The sequence below is a fragment of the Hydra vulgaris genome, chromosome 04 (assembly GCF_038396675.1).
Source record: "Hydra vulgaris chromosome 04, alternate assembly HydraT2T_AEP".
In the NCBI taxonomy this organism is placed as follows: domain Eukaryota; kingdom Metazoa; phylum Cnidaria; class Hydrozoa; order Anthoathecata; family Hydridae; genus Hydra; species Hydra vulgaris.
Window position 1 is genome coordinate 24,259,922 of NC_088923.1, and position 21,411 is coordinate 24,281,332.

Sequence of the window (21,411 nt, forward strand, 5' to 3'; positions counted from 1 at the left end):
GATAAAATAATCTAAGGTACCAGCGGCAAAAATTTACTTAAGATTATCAAAAAGTGTTTTCTGATTATGACTTGAGAAATTGAACCATTGATATATTGACGTGCTCCAAAAGAAACACAAAGTTTTTCGGATCTTTATTTTATTAGAGATTTTGTTTATGTTGAAGGCATTGGCAACTCTACTGAACACATAAAAAATCTACCAACGCTAAAGCTCAATATCATACATAAGTTTTTATAAATGTAGAAATTTAAAATTTCATTAAAATACTTATCTTTTTTACTATAGGTGATTCTCTTTGTTTGTAAAGTTTATTCTGGATCTTCATCAATTTATCACTGAAGATTGCAATATATCAAGAAGATTTACTCCTGGTTTTATAATTTGAGAATAAGTTTTTTAGGACGATAAACTCATATCAGAAAGTTTTTCTGTCCCTAGAACACTTTTCTCAGAAAAAACTGTTTTGATAAAACATGATGGTGTTGAGAAATATTTTGTAATTATCTGTTAACTATTTTAGTTCTAATACTGCTTTTTAATTGCTTTTCTTTTTTAAACTTGTAAAACTACACTTTGGATGGTTTTACTGCATGTATTGGTGATTCAGAGAATATCTATGTTGCACAGATATAGAAGCATTGTTGCAACTAATTTGGGTATGCAATTTAAAAAGAAAATTGAATCCTTAAAAACACAAAATGTGCAAGATTCTTTTAGTAAAAAAACTTTAAAGTAGAAATAGTTGACACATGTAACAGACATTTAGTACTGAACTTTGTTATAAGAGTGATTGCAAGGCTTCCATAATTTTTATTATAAAACAAGAAAGCCTTAAAAGGAATTCTGAAATATAATCTCTTGCTTAAATTATTTATAGTTTTATATAGTTGCATCTAGATATTTGCATTTTAACAAACCAAATCCACAGCAAGTACAACTTATATTTCTATCATAATTGCATGTAGAAAAATATACTCAGAACAGATTGTTAACCATACTTTATCATGACTAAGTTTTTAATGTAAACTTTCGTTTACTCAAACATAACGTTTAGCAGCAAATTGTTCATTACTTCTTACCAAGTATAATGAACTACTGGAAATAGCTTCAGTTTGTTCGCAGATATTTACACATAAACTATAAGTGGATGCATAATTTTTTATAGTTAGCCTGTCGCTAATTATCTGAAATGCCTCATTACCATCAATTGGGATACTGATGTTATTATTTCTATATTCAAACCAATCAACAGAACTTTACTGCTATGAATATGCCACATTAATTTCTGTATGTTAACAAGATTCATAATGAGTTCTACTTCAATAAGGTTTAACATCATTATTTTCTGGTGTGGTCAAATAAAAACTACAGAATTAATCTTGTATGATTGACTGACTTCATTCTCAATATATTGCAATAAACTGAAAACATGTTTACATGATGACCTGTAACCCACAATACACAAACACTCAGAAGTAACAGCATTCTCTGAACCATAAACATATATCCAAACTGCATAAGGATTTTTATATATTCATGTCTGGAACAACATTAGTGTCTTCTTAACAATACCAAATACTATCAACAATGTTATTAAAGGCAACATCTTTAACATGCCAAGAATATTTCAAGTATTTTCCACCTCTGAACACCTTTATTACATTTTTCTTAGCAATATTATTAATGACTTCTAGTCACATTATGAAGATATTGACTTCCAATTTGCCATTTACACTTTAAATTTTCTGGAAACAGAAGACATAAAATACTATCAGCAACTAGCTTACTTATTTGACTGTTATTGATATTAGAATTAGCAGTAGGTAAAAATAGGTTTAAGCTTTTAATTCACTTAGAACTTTATAATTAGTAAGATTGTTTGCTCCCAGGTTAATAATTTTGTTCCCCAGATAGTTTGCTCTCAAAATGCATTGTGACATTGTTAGTTGCTTTGCTTACTGCTTTTCAAAACTTAACTTTTATATCTAACCAAAACAATTAAAAAGGTTTTAAATGCGGCTAATTTCATATGTCAGGAAGAGTATCTGATAAGACATCTAGAAATCACACATGAAGTATATAAACAAAGTAATTTTTGTACTTACATTTTTATCTGTAAACACACCAACACTTTTCACCTTTAAATTTTTGAAATCCTGAAAAAATTATATAAATAAAGATTAAAAAAAAAAAAAGAAAGTTAAAGAAGATAGTTGAAATAACATTTGAAACAACATTATTTTAAATATAAGCACATAGAAGTTGTTTTGAACTCATGTAGAAAAAATACAAACTAATTTTGAGTTTACTATTTATTTATATGATTTTTTTTTACTTTTTATTATAAGAGTATGTATTTAAAAAAAACATTCACGCACTCCTGTTTTTGTTCATTTAAAAAAAAAAATCAAAAATACCATCCCAACTTCTGCTGTAACACCTTTTCCATATCGAATATTTGAACAAGCCATCTTAACAAACAATAAATGCCTAATATTATTAATTATTATTAAAAATAGAATTCAATAAACTTAAAAGTCATCAAAGGATATAAATATTTTTTTTTTTAGGTTATCATTATTATCTAGGAGAAATATTTTAATAAAAAAGTATTTAAATAACTAAAACAAAAAAAATAAGTAACTAGTAGTAATAAAAAAAGTACTTCTACAGCATATTCTTTTAATCCATTTGTGTTGTTTTTACTTGCTAAAATAAATGGTTTAAAAAGTTATTCTAGAAAAAGATTGTAAGTATAAATAATAACTAACTTATAAAGTATAGTATATAAATAAATTTTATTGATTACACTTTTGGGATACTTGGCCAGAATATGCTTGAGAGTGAGCAGGACATTGACATCCTAATGCAGCAGCAGCTTGCATAACATGGATTACAGATTCTCGTGATGCAAGTTTCATTTTTACTAATTTAAAAACTCATAAAACTCATAAATAGAAAAAAACAAATAGTTAATAAAACTAAACTTAATTATAAATAATTAATTCTACAATTATTTTTTTAATTAACATTATATATTTTTTGAATAATAATTCTAAGACACATACTATAAAAAAAATCTTTATCAAATTTATAATTACTTAATAAATTTGCATTTGTTGTTGTTAAACTTGATTGCTCAGATTTTAGACCATTTACAAGTGTCTGTGTTGTCTCAGACAAAAATAAGATTATTGATAAACATAAAAATAAATTAATTATCGTCTATTAAGTACAAACAACATATAATATCTCTTACTGCATTTAATTTCTTAAATAATTTTAAAGATGAGTTTTGTAAGTATTGTTTATTGAGATCATATAAATTAATAACTTTTTATTGAATTTTGAACACATAATCTATCAATATGTAACATAATAATATATTATTTTAAATCTTAATAAGTAGATACTTTAATGTCACACTCAAGCTGCATATAAATTTGAATGTTATACGGTAGCAAAAGTTATTGTTTTTGGAAGAATAAGTAACAAAATAAGAATCGTTTTAAAAAAATATTTAAAATAATTTCATAAACAATCAAACTTTTTTATTACTATTAACAAACATTAGTGCAGTAGTAATGATTCAATCATTTATGTATTTTTGAAATATAATTTTGAAATAATAGTTGGAATAACAATCATTGATTATTACTTCAACTCTATTACTAAAATTAAAACTTGTCTTATAACAATCCTATACAAATCCTAAAAATATCCTTATAACTCTTAAATTTACAAATAGTAACTATTAGCGAATTTGAGAGTTACAGGAAATATTTTATGATTTTACTTAAACATAACATGGAATGTACTTTGATAAAATTTAGCCGGTATTTCAAACACCTTTGGTACCTGTAACTTGCATTGTAACACAAATAACAAAGTGAGTCTGTAAAAATTTTAAATAAACATCTGTGTGTTAAAACAGATTTCTTTGTATTCTTAACAATAAACTAATTAACAATTTTTTTAAGTATACAGAGGCGGTGATCAGAGTTTTAATATAATAGGGAATGATTGACTAACAAGAGAATTTGAGAAACTTTTCATTAAACACACGAATTTTCAACAACAACAAAAATAATTTAATTTTGGCTTTATTGATGTTTTGCAAGTGAATTTTTTTATACATAACATTTTAATTTAATAAAATTTATTTTTTTAACTCGACAATAATACATCTTTTAAGATATTTTTGACGCGATATTTTGATTTTAAATTTTTTGTTTTACATCGCTTTTATTTGTTTTTCCGTACGCTAGAAATTCTTTTCCTAGAAAAAAGTAAAAAATATTATATTTAAAAAAAATGTGGGCTTACACCGTCTAAACGCTACTTTACTTTACTTTCCTAAACGTTAAACGAGAAAAGAAACTAAACGTTACTTTAATTTCCTACAAATTCTTTGTCAGCATTAAAGGTTGATATTTAAATGATGTTTTAGGCAAAGATCTAAAATGTTAGGGTTGGGTAAAGTTAAAACCCAAAATTTTATTTAATAATCTTTTTATTAAAGCAACTTTGAAAAAAAAGTTTCTTTAAAAATTTTTTTTTTTTTGAAAAAAACATTTTTAGTCACAGTAAGACGTGCCATACCTAATGTTTAAGGGATTTTTGTTCCCAGACTCTAATCAAAACAATTTCACCAAAAGCCTCGTTATAAACCAAATGATATATCCCATGGCACAGCGACGTGACAAAAACGTGAATTTCACGTTATTTTGACACGTGACATTTAGGTGACTTTTTGGTCCCCATGAAATGATTAATTCACGTGATTTATGGACGTGTTTTTCACGTTACTTTTGGCACGTGATATTTAGGTAACTTTTTGGTCCCCATGAACTGTCTAAAAGACGTGCTTTTTACGTTAATTTTGGCACGTAATATTTAAGTAATAATTATGCTTTATAAAAACGAAGTGTTTGGATTCGTGTAAAGAAAAAAAACTCATCGTCGAGGAAATATTTAATACGTATTAAATTACATGCTTTTATTAATCAGTATATTAGTTCTTGACATAAACATTTTGAATTTGTAATAAAAGCTGCACTTTTGTTAAAATATCCTTCTTATATCCAATAAGTAATAAGCACAAAGTCATAGATCTGCAACTTACGAAGAGCACGCTTCGATCCACAAAGAGCGCACTTCAAACTTAATCTAACGAATCAGTCGATATATTCTCCCATAAAAGCACGCTTCAAACATAATCTAACGAATCAGTCGATATTTTCTCCTATAAGAGTACGCATCAAACTTTAACTAATGAATCAGATTTATCTGAAAAGAAACGAATAAAATCTTAAATAATAATATGATTATTTAATAATTATCTTAAATCACAAACTTTTAAAACAAATCTTACTTGGTAAGTTGCCAATCATTTTGGCAACAAGATTTTCTAGTTGTTTTCTTTTATCTAAATCATTAAAAAATTTTAAGAAAACAATACTACATACAATGTAGAAAAATAAAAAAAGTCACTTGTCTTCTAATTTTATACTCTTATTGCTAAAAAATAAATAGGGATTTAATAACAAAAGGCATAACAAAAAAGTCGACAGATAAATAAAAAAAAGAAGTACAAAATAAAAAATACAAGTCTAAAAAAATATTGTTTATCTATATATCTATATCTAATATCTGTCTATAGATAAATATATATCTATATATAAAGTTAATAACTGATGCGCGTGATTAGAAAAAGACCTGTACTCACCTTATGTGATAACATCTGATTAAATAATTTGTTTTCTTTGTTTTCCATCTTCTTATATTTGCACTTGTTTCTGCATTAACTTGTTCATACATTAACTCACTAGATGCAAAAGTGACAGCCCACGAAGTTGCTTTAAATGAGTTATCTACAAAGTTTTGAACATTAAATGTAATTTTAGAATGCACACAGAAAAAATATAACAATTTTTAAAAATGTAATAGTTACCACAACCACACAACATTATAGTGGGGATTTTATATCATGATTTTCCTACCCATGGTGAGATTTTCACCTTGAGGCTCCTTTTGCTGTGGAAACATTCACCACGGCTAAGGAGCCTCATCTACCCCTAATTATATATAATATATTAAGTATAAAACTAAAAGTATGTATAGTAAAGTATTGTCAAATTAAGTCACCAATAAATACAGAGTGCTGAAAATTCAACTCAGAATCAAGTTGCATTCTCCAACAAGATATGAACTAAATTAAATTCTTGCTACAGGGTGCGATCACAAAAGAAGACGAAGAGAGAGAAAAGTGAATTTTCTCAAACTTTAAAAGTTAAAAGGTTATTGTGTCTTACGACAGAATGATATTCCTAGGCAATAACATAACAATACCATTGGATCTTCCTAGTCAATAATATTTTATACAGAACTTATCATTTGCCATGTAGTTTAATAAATTTAATATTAAAAAAGTTATAATAACTTATTTATTATTAAATTAATTACATCGACAAATTTGACAGTCTAAAATATTATATAATAGGGTAGAAAAAAAGTATACCTTGTATTAGGGTTTGATCTTTTGCATGTTGCAATATGAGAATTATCTGCCATAACGTTATACAATTTTGAACTAAGCTTTGTAATATATTTATTAAACCTAAATTGATAAAACTTATATATAAAATAATATAATATGTTTAGATAAAATATTATGTGACATTTTATTTTTGTCAAAAATGCATTGCAATGTTATAAGATATCTTATACCCTGATACTTTTTTTATTATTATAAAACTACAATGCAAAATAATTATATTATTATAAAAGTATAATAAAAAGTAATTACAATAATGAATATATAAACTACATATTTCATATAATCATTATATTTAAAAAATTTGAAAAATTGTTTGCGGAAAATATCCTGAAAAAATTCAGAATATTTTCCCCCTAATTTTGCACTCAGCCAAGTTGATGACAATAATATATACTTTAACTTGCATGTATGGAAAACTTTTCGGATATTTAGAAAAAGATAAATTTCAGAAAAATATCCGGTATTTCGTGAATATCCCCAAAAAAATAATCCCTGAAACTAAACTATAAAAAAATAGTAAATAAAATAAAGAATATCTTTCCAAGTTTCTAATCATAGGTTTTTATTGGGAATAAAAAAAGTTCCAAAATACAAAATATTTTGGCAACGTAACTTTCATGCTTCAATCAAGTAAAATTGTAACCTGGACGAGGTCACCTAAAATATACATGATTGAAACGTGAAGAAGGAAACTGGGTAAGAGCATGCATCAAACTTTATCTAATGAATAAGTCGATATTTTCTCCAATAATAGCTAGCGACACCAAATTTAGCTAAAAAGAAACAAATGAAAACTTAAATAATAATATGATTATTAAATAATTATCTTAAATCACATATTTTATATACACAAGTCTTACATGGTGAGTCGCCAACTGTTTTGGCAACAAGATTTTCTGGTGTTGCTATTTCTTTGATCTAAATCATGAAGCAATTTTTAAAAAAGCAATGCTATATTTGAGAGAAACTTGCTTTACATATTGGAAGGTTGTCAACATTGAAAGATAAGTATAATGCAGTTTCAAATACAATAGCATCATAATCAACTTTATGTGGGGAAAACATTGAACAAATCCGCGTTAATACCCTGTTTTATATTGTACATAATAACAATAGTAATAAAAGTCATATAATATATACAATAATAATTTCTTAAATACAATTCAAATATATATATTAATCATATATTATTTAAATAATATAAAAAAATGAAATAATCAAGTATTAACCTTTTTTAACAAGTAACACTTTGGCCGGAATAACAAAAAATCATCTCTTTATATCAATGATCAAAAGTTAAACATAACAGAATCTGAAAGTGATCTTGGAGTAATCTTCTCAAGCAATCTGAAATGGAAAAATCATGTTATAAAATGCGTAGGCAAAGCCAACCAAATGTTGGGTCGGATTAGAAAATGCATCGTTTGCTTAGATATTAGACTGCTGAGAATACTTTATGTTTCTTTTGTGCGGCCACTGTTAGAGTTTGCAGTACAAGTTTGGTCACCGATTCGAAAGGGAGAAATTGAGTTATCAGAAAGAGTCCAACATCGTGCAACTCGATTAATACCATCACTTAAAATAATCAACTATTAGTATCATTTAAATGCTCTTGACTTGACTACCTTGACAAAAAGGAGGCAACGAGGAGATATGATTCAACTTTTTAAATTCTTCAACGGTTTTAACGATTTGGAAACAATCAAAAAAATTAGTATTCAACAAACTCAAACGAGAGGTCACAGCTTTAAATATGTCGAAGAAATCACTAAGCAAGCCTGTCATGAAAACTTTTTATTTAATAGATCGGCTAATTTGTGAAATAGCTTGCCAAGCGAATTGGTTAAAGCACAATCAGTTAACAGTTTTAAAGCAGGTCTTGATTGCTGGATGAGCAGCAATCAAGCAAATCGACTGTCATAGTGTGTTAATACCACACTCACTGGCTGGGATGGTAGTGGTGATATGTGGTGTGCTGTGGTGGCGATGGTGATTTTATTTGATGTGCTCAATTTCATTTGGTCCATGGTGATTGAGTCAAGTGCTACTTTGCTTTCCTGTGGTTTTTGCAATAGTTTGGCAGTTATTGGATTTAGTGTGAGCTTTTTTTTTTGTAGATTTTTTAATTTGTTTGGAAGCTATTTGATTTAGTGTGTGCTTTTGATTTCTTGGTGTAATTTCTAGAGCACGCCTATATGGGGAGCTTGTAAGATCAGCCGCCTGAGTTGTTCGTGATCTTCTTTTTTTGTTTTTTACTTCAAGTGAAACCACTGGCAAAAGAGACAAAGTTGAAACTGAAACATGACATTTTAATTTTTTTTCACTTGATTTATCTGTAGATAGTTTTGTCATCCCATCTATACTTTCAGATGACTGAAGATTGATTGAAGGACCAACATCAGTAAATGAAGAGGCTGTAAAATCAGAATCAGTGAATACATTTATGTCCAAAGGCCACAACCCACTAGCCTGAAATCCTTTCATAGCAATTCTCAATGATGCTGCCTGACTATATGCGTCACCAAATAATTCTGCAACTTGCCAAGTTGTTACTGGTTGTGATATATGTGACCGCATCCATTTTCGCATAGCTTCATCATAGTATGTACCAAGTGGTCCAAAGAACGCAACGTCTAATGGTTGCAGTCTGTGTGTAGTATGGGGAGGTAGTGATACCATACACACTCCAGCATTTCGTGCTAGATATATCGCTGCCAAATTTTTTGAATGTGTAACATGACCATCAAGTATCAACAAAACTTTCGATTGTTTTAAAGGTTTAACAACTTTAATGAAATGATTGAGCCAATCTAAAAAACCTTCATTTGACATCCATCCTTTCTCTTGAGTACTAAATACAGTTCCTGGAGGTGCACCATTTGTTATTTCTGGCTTCATTCTTTTGCGTTTATATATTAACATTGGTGGAACATAAAATCCTGCTGCAGATACACAAACTACAGCTGTTACTGAATTTCCTCGTTCACTACTAGTCATAATTCCAACTTGTTTTTTGCCCTTGCACTAATAATTTTTATCTGACCATCTTGTACTGTTGATAAACTAGTTTCATCCATATTATAAAGTCTGTCTGGAGTTAACTTTTCTTCCATGTATAACTTTGAAAGTAAATTAAAGAAAGATTGCACTCGCTCTTTATTAAAACCTTGTGCACGTGCAATTGATGTTGATTCAGGCCCACGAAGCAACAGTTGTGGGTGCCTTTGCATAAATGCATAATACCACTTTTTTCCTGCCATTCGTGTTTGTTTGTTAAAATTATGTGTGATGTTGTTAGCTTCCGCAATATCAAATGCTAGACGACGAAGATCATCAATCCTTAATCCAAAGTACATTGATTCTAATAATAAACAGTGATCAGCTAGTTCTGTTTCAATTTCATTAGGTAAGGTGGTAAGTCGACCATGAAATTTCACATTTGCAACAGCAACTTTGTTTTTTTCATTTATATGCCTTGACTTGGAAGTTGACTTGAGTTGCTTTGGAATACAAAATTCATAAGCGGCTTCATTTAAGCTGATTTCTCCATGTTTTATTGCTTCAACAGCCTTTTTCAAGTTTTCTACTTTCCATTTTCCATATTTTCGTGGTGTTTGCATCTAAAATAAAAGCAAATTACTATGAAGATACATAAGGAGAGTTTTATAATCTTGATACAGGCTTATTTTTTCATATATTTATTTGTTATTCATATATGATTAAGTTAATTATATACTCATTATATAATCATTATTTTTCATTATTTTTGTTTAGTTAATCATTAACTATATAAATCAAAATCTATAGAAACTATATAAAGTTTGCAACTTTATATATTAACTTCTATATACAGTAAAAAACTTATGCTGGGTATATACTTTATGGTGTCTTACAAGTTTATACCTTAAATAGAAATGTATAACTTTTGTAAAACTTTTACATTTTATTTTTTACTAAAAGATAAAATGATTTGTTAATTAAAGTATACGATGTTTACAATCAACTTTATATCCTTAGACTATGACTAGACTTTAGACTATGAAAAAAATTTTGTGAAAAATCATTTCATACTTTAAAGCAAGACTAAATACCAATTCCAGAAAAGCAACAAATGTCTAACAATAATACTATGTCTCTAAAAGAAATTCGCTTTAAAAAATATTATACAGTCGGACTAATGAAATTTTCTGATAATTCGGACGTCAAGTAGCGTGTTATGAGATGACATCGTTTCAATTACGGCAACTTTTGAAGTTCCATTCTGGGCAACATAGGACCATGGTGTTGTAGCAAAATATTTACATACAAGTAACAACTTACGATATAAGCTCTTAATATCACATAGACTTGAAACCCTTAAAATTTAAAATTTAAAAAAAATTATCATCAAACTCAATATCGTTAAGCTTCTGTAATCGTTTAAATGCAACGATAAAATTAGATCGCAAAAATTTTTTTTTTTAAAAAAAAGTAATTTTATTCACATACGTGCAGTTTTTATGTTTAAATACTAGAAGTTTCAAAAAATAAAGAAAATTATTTTCTCTACAAGAAAAAATATTCATGAAAGTAGAATAAGTTCCAGTTTCTAAATAAAGTTAAGTGTTCCAATTAAGGAGCTGTTCCAATTTCGGCAGCTCTCCCCTATATACACACGTCACGGTGATAAGGAGGCGTAACTTCCAAGTTGCACTTCGAAAATGCACTTCTGTGGTGCTCTGACAAGAGGGGGTGCCTCGGGGCACCTAAATAACAAAAATAAAAACAAAACCTAAGTATTTACTTACAAAAGTTTGGATTAAACAACTTATTAGAAATTTACTTAGTTCGAATACCAAAAGTTTATAAAGTTCATTTTGTCGTTCTTCACTATTTCGTACAAGCTGACGTTCTTGGTTATGCCCTCTCAAAATGTATCTGGCTTTACTATTTGAAAGTTTTGCGGGATAAAAAAACTGACAAGTTCGAGATGCGAGAATTTAAATTACTATTAAAAATTTTACTTTTGTCAGATAGACCGGTAGTTTGTTGCATTTAGTTTATTTCCCCTTTGGAAAATAGGCACTACATTCGATTTTCTCCACGAATCGGAAACTACACCAGTCGCGAACGAGCACTTGTAGATAAGCGAAAGAGGTTTTACAAAGGTAGCTGAACATTTACTAAGGAACCGTGGATGAAAGCCATTGTAGCCGGTTGACTTTCTTTCATCAAGGTGGAAAATGCACTTTTGTATTATATCGATAAAAAATCTTACTGGGTTGATGACACAACTTGCTTCAGTACGACTTTTAAAAACTGGCGTTGGACTTTCGGGCTCCAAAACAAAAATCTATTGAAAATAGTTATTTAAAAATGACAACATATCGCCGATATTGGTTGTGATGTTGCTATTAGCTGTTCCAAGCAATGTAATAGTGTTTCTGACACTCTGTTTCGTACATGTGCATGTTAGTGTTAAGGATTCTTTTTGGACTCCCTGGCGAGTTTCTAGTTGTAGTTGTGCCTGGCAAATTTTACTATTTTGGTAACTTTTGCATGCGGTGCAATGTGATTATAAACCTTTGAATGATTTATCCGATGTTACTTTATTTATAGTTTACCCTCATGGATAATTTTCTGAAATATATATATTGAAAAAAAGTTTTGAAGAAGTTGTTTTTGAAAAAGAAATAACCTTTAAGATTATGTTTGATACAAAATAATTATGGGCAAGTTTCGTATTTGTGAAAACTATATAACGTAACATTAAAAAAAAGGTTTCTGGCAAAATAAAAAAACCCAGATCCAAGATTCATTGTTGTTTTAAAAATCTGATTAAACCGCAATTGCTTGTCAAGATTTAAAAAAATTTTTAAATGAACGCATCATTAGTTGAAATGAGCATCATAATTTAATATTGTAACCTGTTCTAATCAGTCATAGCAAAACGAGTAAATCAAGAACTGACTTATTTTATTTCAAAAAAACATGACATACAAACACTTTTTTAATATTTACGGCGAACTGTTTTCTGATATTTAACAGTAGTTAATGGAAGTGCATTTTCGACTTTTTGCAATCTTTATTCTGTTCTGCTTCATTAGATAGAATAACTCTTTAAAGTTTTATTTTTTTAATGAATTTATTATTATTTTTTTTTAATTTGTAGTATATGTGGCTATCCATTAATTACACCGACAACTTTGGGCGATTTTTACCTCCCCTTCCCCTTGTCAACAATTTGTCAAACTTCCAAAGACTAAAAAATTAATTCAACATTCAATTAAGTCAAGATTTGACTACCCCTCCCTATCTCCTTTCCCTGAAAATCAAATTCAGATGATTAAAAAACAAAAAGATATTTTAAATAGGCCAGTTTACAACAAAAACAAAAATGCTATTAAAAGTAAAATGTTTAGTAAAAAAATTATTCAAATTTTAGCTTATGAATATATTTTAAATAAATATAACCATTTAAAAGTACAAATACTTACTCTGAACAAAAAGTTAATAAAAGCAAAAACTATTGAAAATAAAAATTAGTAAACTTTTAATTTAGGAGCCTATTTCCAGTTTACAACTGCAGAGACTTACTCCAAAAAAAAAAGATTATAGGGTTCACAAAAATGTATTAACCCTCCACATTTAAATAATGAACATATTTCAAATTAATACAACACTTCAATGTGCTAATCCTCCTCACTTTAACTTTAGACCTAATCCCATTTCACAGTTAATTAAGTAGATCGTTAAATAAGTAGACTAATGGAACAACCAAGGCATTTTTTGTTAACCCAGACGAACAAGTTATAAAAAAAACATACGTTCACCGAACTAAAAGCATTTACTTCGTCATGCGAATTGTTTTTATTTTACGGCATTTTAATAGTGATTATTTACTACTTTAATAATATTTAACTCACAACGTATATTCTAGTCGTAATTTATATCTTTATAGTATGACAAGAAACATATTTTTAAGAAAAAGCTTTTTTTTAGGTCGTTCACCTGTATTAATGATATCAAGTAAAATAGTCATCTCACAAGGAAGTTTATTGTATTCCTAAATAATTTAACTGTGCATATTAGCAAAATGTTTCACATTAAATTATTTATCTTTAACTCTTAAACCTGACAATTGTAAAATTTGTAATTGTTACTTGATTCTACGCAGATAAATAGTAAGGAAAGTATTCTGATGTTATCGCAGAATAAAGGAAAGAAGAGAATTTGTTAATTCGTGTCTTGCTTTTTTTGTGTGTGTTAATTTACCTCCTCAAGACCGAAAAAGCCACTACAGTGGAGGAGGCTACTTTAGTTGTTGTTACAACCCTCTCTCAACTCTATAACTTCGAAACACAAACCATGACGAACATGACCGATACGCGGAGAAACAAGTTGAGCGCGGTACTGCCAAGGACGTGGTGGTGATCAAACTCGGCACCTCTCGATTATGAGGCAAGTGCTCTACCACTACACCACTACTGTACTACCGTTGAATAACAACCTAGACGGGTATTGTTCAACAATTTTAGCGGTTATAATGTATGCATAGCACAATAATAGTAAAATGTGATTTAAACTTAGTTTACTACCTCTTACTTTGTGAATGTTTTAAATACAAACGACATCAAAGAAACGACACACTTCATGCTACACCAAAACTTTATCTTGAAAATAAGATCAAATTATCTGTACAAAATACAAATAGCAAAAAAAAAAAACATGGTTTCTAAGTCCTTTTGAAAAAATTTAATTTGTTTGAAACTTGGGTATTTTCGGAAGAAATTTAATTTTTCCACATGGAATTACAAGTCTATATAGATTAGAAACATAATATAACATAAATAGTATCATAAAATTGCAATGAATAAAAAAAAATTAAAATAAAAATACCTGCTTTTGAGGCAGAAGAGTACTTCATAAATCCATTGATCAATATGTCAATAAATTGATTTACATAATGAACTATGTGTGCCAGAAGGATTTGAATTTTATATCATATAAATGTTAAAAATGTTAAAAAAGCCATGGTATGAACATGCCAGAATAGTCTATACTTTCACAATATTCAATAAATAAATTGATCAAATATCTCATTATAATTAAAAATTACATAGCCATATTTTTAAATACTACTTTTGGTGTAGTTGTAATAGCAGCTATAGTTAACTGCAACTTCAACAAATGTATGTAAATAAAGGACTGACTTTAATATCTGTACCTATTAACTATATCCTTATATCGATAACCCTAATTGAATAACTGATGACAGTAAGAAAAAAACAACTAAAAAAAATCACCATGCCAGTAACAAAGTAAAGAACAAGCAATAGTTGACCTAAATTAGCCAATCGTATAACTTTAGACATCTATATGACAAAAATAAAATAAGTAATGAACTTTTTTAAAATTAACTAAAACATAAGGTACATAAACAAGCCAACAATAAAAAACAAAAAAAAACGTATTTATGTATATTGATTGAATTTAGATATTCAAATAAGTCATAAAAACAAAAACAGCAGAAATAAAAGGATACATTCACAACAATGATAGTACTAAAGACACACCTTTTATGACAGTATAACACAGTAAAAAAAGGAAATTTACCATTCTCAATACATTTCAAGTAATTCTACCTCAATGAGGTACGTGCCATGAAAATTTTAAATTAGATAAATTCTTGGTTGTTATATATCATTAGAAAGAGCTTCGATTCAATATTGTAAAAGTGAAAAAATTATCAAAATCGAACAATTCCATAAAAAGTTATGTCGTTTTCAGTACCGATTTTTGGATATATGGATTTGTTGAAGAAAGTGTGGTCAAAAAAATGTTTTTAAGCACTAAAAGTTTAATAACTTTGTCAATTCTTATCCAAATGTTTATAACTTGGTATCAAAAGATAGATGTAATAGTAACCTACAAATTTATATAGGTCCATAGTCACCGGGCGTATCCAAGGGGCTAGAGGGGTAACCAAACGCCACTTTTACCAGCAAAAAATGAAATTTTTATTCATAAAAGATCAATTTTTCAATGAATTTATTAATTTTCATATGCAATAAATTGCTATAATTTCCATGTAGACTACCACCAAATAGGAGAGGTTCATTTTTTGAGTTAGGGTATATGTGGGGTAATGATTTAACACACCCTATTATTAAAAACGATTCATTATAAATATTTTGATTCTTATTAAAAAGGCTTTTTTAAAATCATCACAATAAAATTTATAATTTACAACATTACAACAAACAAAGCTGCACACTCATTGATTCGGGGGAAGGGGGTGTGTCCACACCCCCTCCAACCTAAAAAAACATAAAATACTTTATTTAAAATTTTGTTAAAAAAAAAAAAAAAAAAAAAAGCAATGACTTTAAATAATATATTGAAATACAAAACACAATACACATTACCACCTTACAAGTTGGTGTTTTCATATTTTTTTGTTTTAAAATAATATTTGAATTAATTTGAGTCTTGGCTTTTACTTAATGAATAATATATTAAATTCCAATAATGAAACTAAATATAAATTATTGTTAACAATAGACACGACATGAACGTAAGCCAGAGCCGTCTATCAAAAAAATTGTGAGTTCTACTACTCGCTGTACATTTATTTTGCAAGTTCCACTACTCGCTGTACATTTATTTTGCAAGTTCCACTACTTGCTGTACATTTATTTTCAAGTTCCACTACTCGCTGTACATTTATTTTGCAAGTTCCACTACTCGCTGTACATTTATTTTGCAAGTTCCACTACTCGCTATACATTTATTTTGCAAGTTCCACTACTCGCTGTACATTTATTTTGCAAGTTCCACTACTCGCTGTACATTTATTTTGCAAGTTCCACTACTCGCTATACATTTATTTTGCAAATTCCACTACTCGCTGTACATTTTTTTTGCAAGTTCCACTACTCGTTATACATTTATTTTGCAAGTTCCACTACTCGCTGTACATTTATTTTGCAAGTTCCACTACTCGCTGTACATTTATTTTGCAAGTTCTACTAATTGATATATATTTATTTTGCAGGTTCCACTACTCGCTGTACATTTATTTTGCAAGTTCCTCTACTCGCTGTACATTTATTTTGCAAGTTCCACTACTCGCTGTACATTTATTTTGCAAGTTCCACTACTCGCTGTACATTTATTTTGCAAGTTCCACTACTCGCTGTACATTTATTTTGCAAGTTCCACAACTCGCTGTACATTTATTTTGCAAATTCCACTACTCGCTGTACATTTATTTCGCAAGTTCCACTACTCGCTGTACATTTATTTTGCAAGTTCCACTACTCGCTGTACATTTATTTTGCAAGTTCCACTACTCGCTGTACATTTATTTTGCAAGTTCCACTACTCGCTATACATTTATTTTGCAAATTCCACTACTCGCTATACATTTATTTTGCAAGTTCCACTACTCGCTGTACATTTATTTTGCAAGTTCTACTAATTGATATATATTTATTTTGCAGGTTCCACTACTCGCTGTACATTTATTTTGCAAGTTCTACTAATTGATATATATTTATTTTGCAGGTTCCACTACTCGAGGTACATTAATTTTGGATGCTCCGCTTGTTGAAAATTCGGAATGCTCAAAATATGAAATTGATATGACCCAGATTAGCAATATTTAACCAATTTATGTCTTGCATTCATACTTTGCTAACATACAATTAATATGCTCACATACAGCGATTAATTTGAATTACGAAAACATTAACTCACCTGATACAATATCAGCAACCAACTGTAATTTTTTTTGTGTTTTATTTGTATATATATATATATATACATATATATATATATATATATGCATATATATATATATATATATATATATATATATATATATATATATATATATATATATATATATATATATATATATATATATATATACATACATAAAGATATAGCTATTGTGTTTTATTTGTATATATATATATATATATATATATATATAGATATACATATATATATATGTGTATATATATATATATATATATATATATATATATATATATATATATATATATATATATACACACACACACACAAATAAAACACAATAGCTAAATGCTAAAATTAAATAAACAAAGAACCAAGAAACACAATAAAATTCACCTATTCTCTTATCTCTTTCAGAAATCTTACTTTTTTTGCCAATTTTGTTTTTTCTTTTTGTCATTTCTTTAGGCATTATAATATTAATTCTAAATATCATTTCATTGTTGCATTAAACAAATTTTATCTATGTAATCTTACCTTAAATGTACTTTAAAACTTTATCTAATGAGTAATTAAGTATTTATTGTAAAGTTATATTTTGACAAATATGAATTTACTAAATTTTTGTAAACAATATTAAAGTACACTACAAATATATTGTAATTAGATTAAAATTACACTTTAGAACCTGAAGTATAAATTAAGCCTTTTAATCGAAAATTTTTAAATTTAACTTAAAATTTAAATTAAATTTGAAAGTAAACTGATTAAAGTATGGACAATAATATTAAGTTAATAATATTATTAATATGAAGTTTCCGATAGACCCCCTCTACCATACGAGGCGTAAAATTGCCGAAATTATGTACCTTTTTTGTGCATTGTAGTAATGAATGTGGGCATCCAAATAATGCAATAAAATTTGGCAAGAATATAGAAAATAGATATAAAAACAAACGCAAATAGTTTTAATAGTACGCACTACCTTCCTTCGATAGGAATTTAACAAACGATCGACATCAAAAATTTTGATACTCATTAACTTTATATAAATGTAAGTAGATTCAAAAACAGCAAACACTAACAGAAAGTATAATTATTTCAATTTTTAAAACATATCTAAAGTGATATTAAATTCTAAAAAAAAAGACTAGAAAACACGTTGTTACCACACTTACTTTGAACGGACTTTAAAAAACGTGGAACAGAATTTTGGCACAAAAATCGGTTCCGTAAAACACGGAATTCTACGTACCTAACCTCATGTCATCATCTTTTTATATAATTAAACTTAGCTTGATACTGCTACACAAAGCTGTTGCAGTTCCTTTTAAGAAAAGATCACAATCATTTTCACATGCAACTCTGTGCATTAACAATGGAGCATCATCTTTACTTAAACTATTAAAGTGTGAATCATAAACTGTACACACTTCCAATATGTACAATTTTATGATTCACTCTTCAAACATTCAAAATTCTTTTATGTTTGATGCTACATCAAAACGTATTAGTAAACTTTTAGCTTAAATTATAAAATTTAATTCCTTAACTTTGGATAGACTCAAAAAACACACGCAATTAACTAATTTTTTTTTTTTTAACTTTTTTTTATTTTATTGTAATTCTGTGTTATATTTCGGTGTAGGCGGGAAATAAAATATATAATGTAGATATAAAATGAAATTAATTACAGTAAAAAAATACATTTGAATTAACTCGGACACTGGTAAGTCGGACTTTTCTAACTCGGACGGAATTTCAATTCCTTTTCACATTCTCTATCAACTTACTGTAAAATCATCCGCTTAAGTCGTACCCTGGTTAAGTCGGACCATTCGCTAACTTGTACTGTTTTTTAAGGTTCCTTAGGCAAAAAACTTCACTTAACTAGGACTTTTATTTTGAATTGCATATAAGTGCTTATAATAAAAAAACTTCCAATACTTCATTAAAAATCCCAAACTTTTAACGCTCGAAATTCATATATTTCTGCATCAAATATAATTAAACTTAGCTAAACATTTTCATGGAGATCTTTCGAATCAGTTAAGCTTCGATAAAGTTCTATTTGTTAATAACTGTTAAAAATTCAAAAATATCAATTAAAATTCAAAACTTAGAACGTTCGAAAATTAATTACTTTTGCGTCAAACGTAACGTAACGAACTACATATTCTCACTGATATCTTCGGTTCGGTTATACTTCAATCAAGTTTTATTTACTAAAAATGTTGAAGGTCGCTAAAGAAAGCTATCAAGTAGAACTATAACAGAAAAATACAAAATACTAAATGAACTCGACAAAAAATCATATATATCAAAGAAATATGGCATTCCAAAGCAAACATTATCTGGATGGTCAAAAGAAAAAAACACGATATATTCAGAGGTCGAAAAAAAAAATGATAAAATTTCTGATATTGTTTAAAACAATATCAGGTATTTTATCAATTACTTTTTCAGTGATATTTACATTTTTTTCAGTCATTTGTCTAAAAAATAATGATAAGCATGGAACTCTCATTTCTATTCCATTGCCCATAAACAAATAGATTATCAATCCAATTCTTTTGTTTTAATTTGTTTAAAGTCATTACCACGTTTTGGCTTATTACCACGCACTGCATAAAAAGCAAATAAAGTCCTAAACCATAGCTAATAAAATTTATGCTGATTTTAAAGTTGCTTTTCTTATTTTTCATAGGTGAAAGTCAAGAATACTAATAAAATGACCGCTCCTTAGAGGGAACAACTTTGTCAACAATATTGTCTCGTTATAACTCGCATGATATATTCAATGCAGATGAGTTCGGTTTGAAAAAAAAAGTATGGATTTGAAAGGTGAGAAATGTAGTGGAGACAAGAATTGCAAAATACTTTTTCATCAAACTTAAATAAAAAGCTACTGCCACCTGTCATTCCCTTACTTTTTATTGCCTAAATTCAAATAAAAAGAGAACTAACTACTAACTTTTTAGGAATCAATATTGATGAAAACCTTAGTTGGAAGTATAACATTTATTTGATGTGCAACAAACTTTCTCGAAGTATAGGAGTAATGTAGAAAGCTAGAAATGTTTTAAATAAACGCAGTTGAACGCAATTATATTTCTCTCTAATCTATTGCCATATAAATTATTGCCTCGGGTAATACCAATAAATCTAAACTGCTACCTTTTTATCGTCAGCAGAAGCATGTTGCTCGTCTTGTCAATTATAAAGATCAATTTGCTCATGCCAAACCATTATTATTTTAAATGGAAATTCTTAATATTTATCAGCTGAATATTTTTAATATACTTTGTTTTATGTACAACTGTGAAACCAACGCATCTCCTGTTTCTTTTATAATCTATATAGCTTAAAACATAAAAATAAATATAACTTAAAAAATTATTATCTAATTCGGCAACAATTTTTTCTAACAAATTTTGGAAAGTCATGTATTTCATTTCGAGGAGCTTTTCTCTGGAACAAAATAGCCTTGAAAAATTTTTATTTTTCCCATGAATGGAATTATCTTTCATTCAAGAAAAAACTAAAAGAAATTATTTTATCTTTTGAAGACATTTTTATATTCTTAAATTCTTCTGAAAGTGAATATGAAGCTTATTACATAAGGTAATATATAATCGTTTATCTCATCCATATCTTATGTGTTTATGAAAACGGTTTTTTTTTTAATATTTTTGTATTTATATATAAAAGTATCAAGAATTTCTTTATACCAACTTTATTTATATATTCTTACGAAATTATGTTCTCGCTAATTATTACTACGACATTGTTTTTGTATTTTATACTTCATGTTAATTTAATGTACTTAATATTAACGATCGGCTCTCTATGACAAGTCCTGAACGTCTTCTGCGAGACTCCGCGTTCTTTTTTTTTTGTTTTTATTTTTATACCTGTATATTTTGTTATATTTTTTTATTGTATAACGATTTTTATTTTAACTATCATATGATATAAATTTATTGAATATTTAAGAAAAGAACAAAATAAAAAAATACGACTAACTGGGCTTGCTGCAGCTAACATGTGTGCAGAAAAACTTCCAGTGTTTGTTATTGGGAAATTAAACAAACCCCGCTGCTTTA

At 27.9% G+C, this 21,411-nt stretch overlaps 2 protein-coding genes and 1 long non-coding RNA gene across 4 annotated transcripts in view; all 3 read right to left on the minus strand.

The window, feature by feature from the left end:
- LOC136079676 (hydroxyacid-oxoacid transhydrogenase, mitochondrial-like) overlaps nucleotides 1–2,958 on the minus strand; it is a 48,877-nt gene extending 45,919 nt beyond the window's left edge. The window contains exons 1-4 of the mRNA XM_065795855.1: nucleotides 2,813–2,958; nucleotides 2,669–2,712; nucleotides 2,421–2,474; nucleotides 2,109–2,159 (exon numbers count right to left, since the gene is read on the minus strand). Coding sequence (XP_065651927.1) covers nucleotides 2,109–2,159; nucleotides 2,421–2,474; nucleotides 2,669–2,712; nucleotides 2,813–2,924 — 261 coding nt within the window. The 5' untranslated portion in view covers nucleotides 2,925–2,958. The remainder of the gene's footprint in view (nucleotides 1–2,108; nucleotides 2,160–2,420; nucleotides 2,475–2,668; nucleotides 2,713–2,812) is intronic.
- Nucleotides 2,959–5,005: 2,047 nt separating this feature from the next.
- Nucleotides 5,006–14,218, minus strand: LOC136079677 (uncharacterized). 2 transcript variants are annotated; one of them, XR_010638124.1, is made up of 6 exons: nucleotides 7,423–7,728; nucleotides 7,206–7,335; nucleotides 6,524–6,622; nucleotides 5,732–5,876; nucleotides 5,378–5,431; nucleotides 5,006–5,292 (listed from the first exon to the last, which is right to left on the minus strand). XR_010638124.1 is itself a non-coding variant. In XM_065795856.1 (5 exons), the coding sequence occupies exon 1, from the start codon at nucleotides 9,557–9,559 to the stop codon at nucleotides 8,600–8,602; it is 960 nt and encodes a 319-aa protein (XP_065651928.1). In that variant the 5' UTR covers nucleotides 9,560–14,218; the 3' UTR covers nucleotides 5,732–5,876; nucleotides 6,524–6,622; nucleotides 7,206–7,335; nucleotides 7,423–7,480; nucleotides 7,792–8,599. The 2 variants fall into 2 exon arrangements, 1 of the variants encoding a protein (XP_065651928.1); XM_065795856.1 differs by lacking the exons at nucleotides 5,006–5,292; nucleotides 5,378–5,431 and adding an exon at nucleotides 7,792–14,218 and having other exon boundaries at nucleotides 7,423–7,480.
- A 1,513-nt stretch (nucleotides 14,219–15,731) lies between these two features.
- Nucleotides 15,732–17,832, minus strand: LOC136079678 (uncharacterized). Its single transcript, XR_010638125.1, has 2 exons — nucleotides 17,702–17,832; nucleotides 15,732–15,861 (listed from the first exon to the last, which is right to left on the minus strand). It is a non-coding gene; the product is annotated as an uncharacterized LOC136079678 (long non-coding RNA).
- Nucleotides 17,833–21,411: the final 3,579 nt, after the last annotated feature.

Bases quoted from the DNA above. Each gene is read 5' to 3' on its own strand.
- LOC136079677 (XM_065795856.1), bottom strand. From the start codon at position 9,559: ATGACTAGTAGTGAACGAGGAAATTCAGTAACAGCTGTAGTTTGTGTA.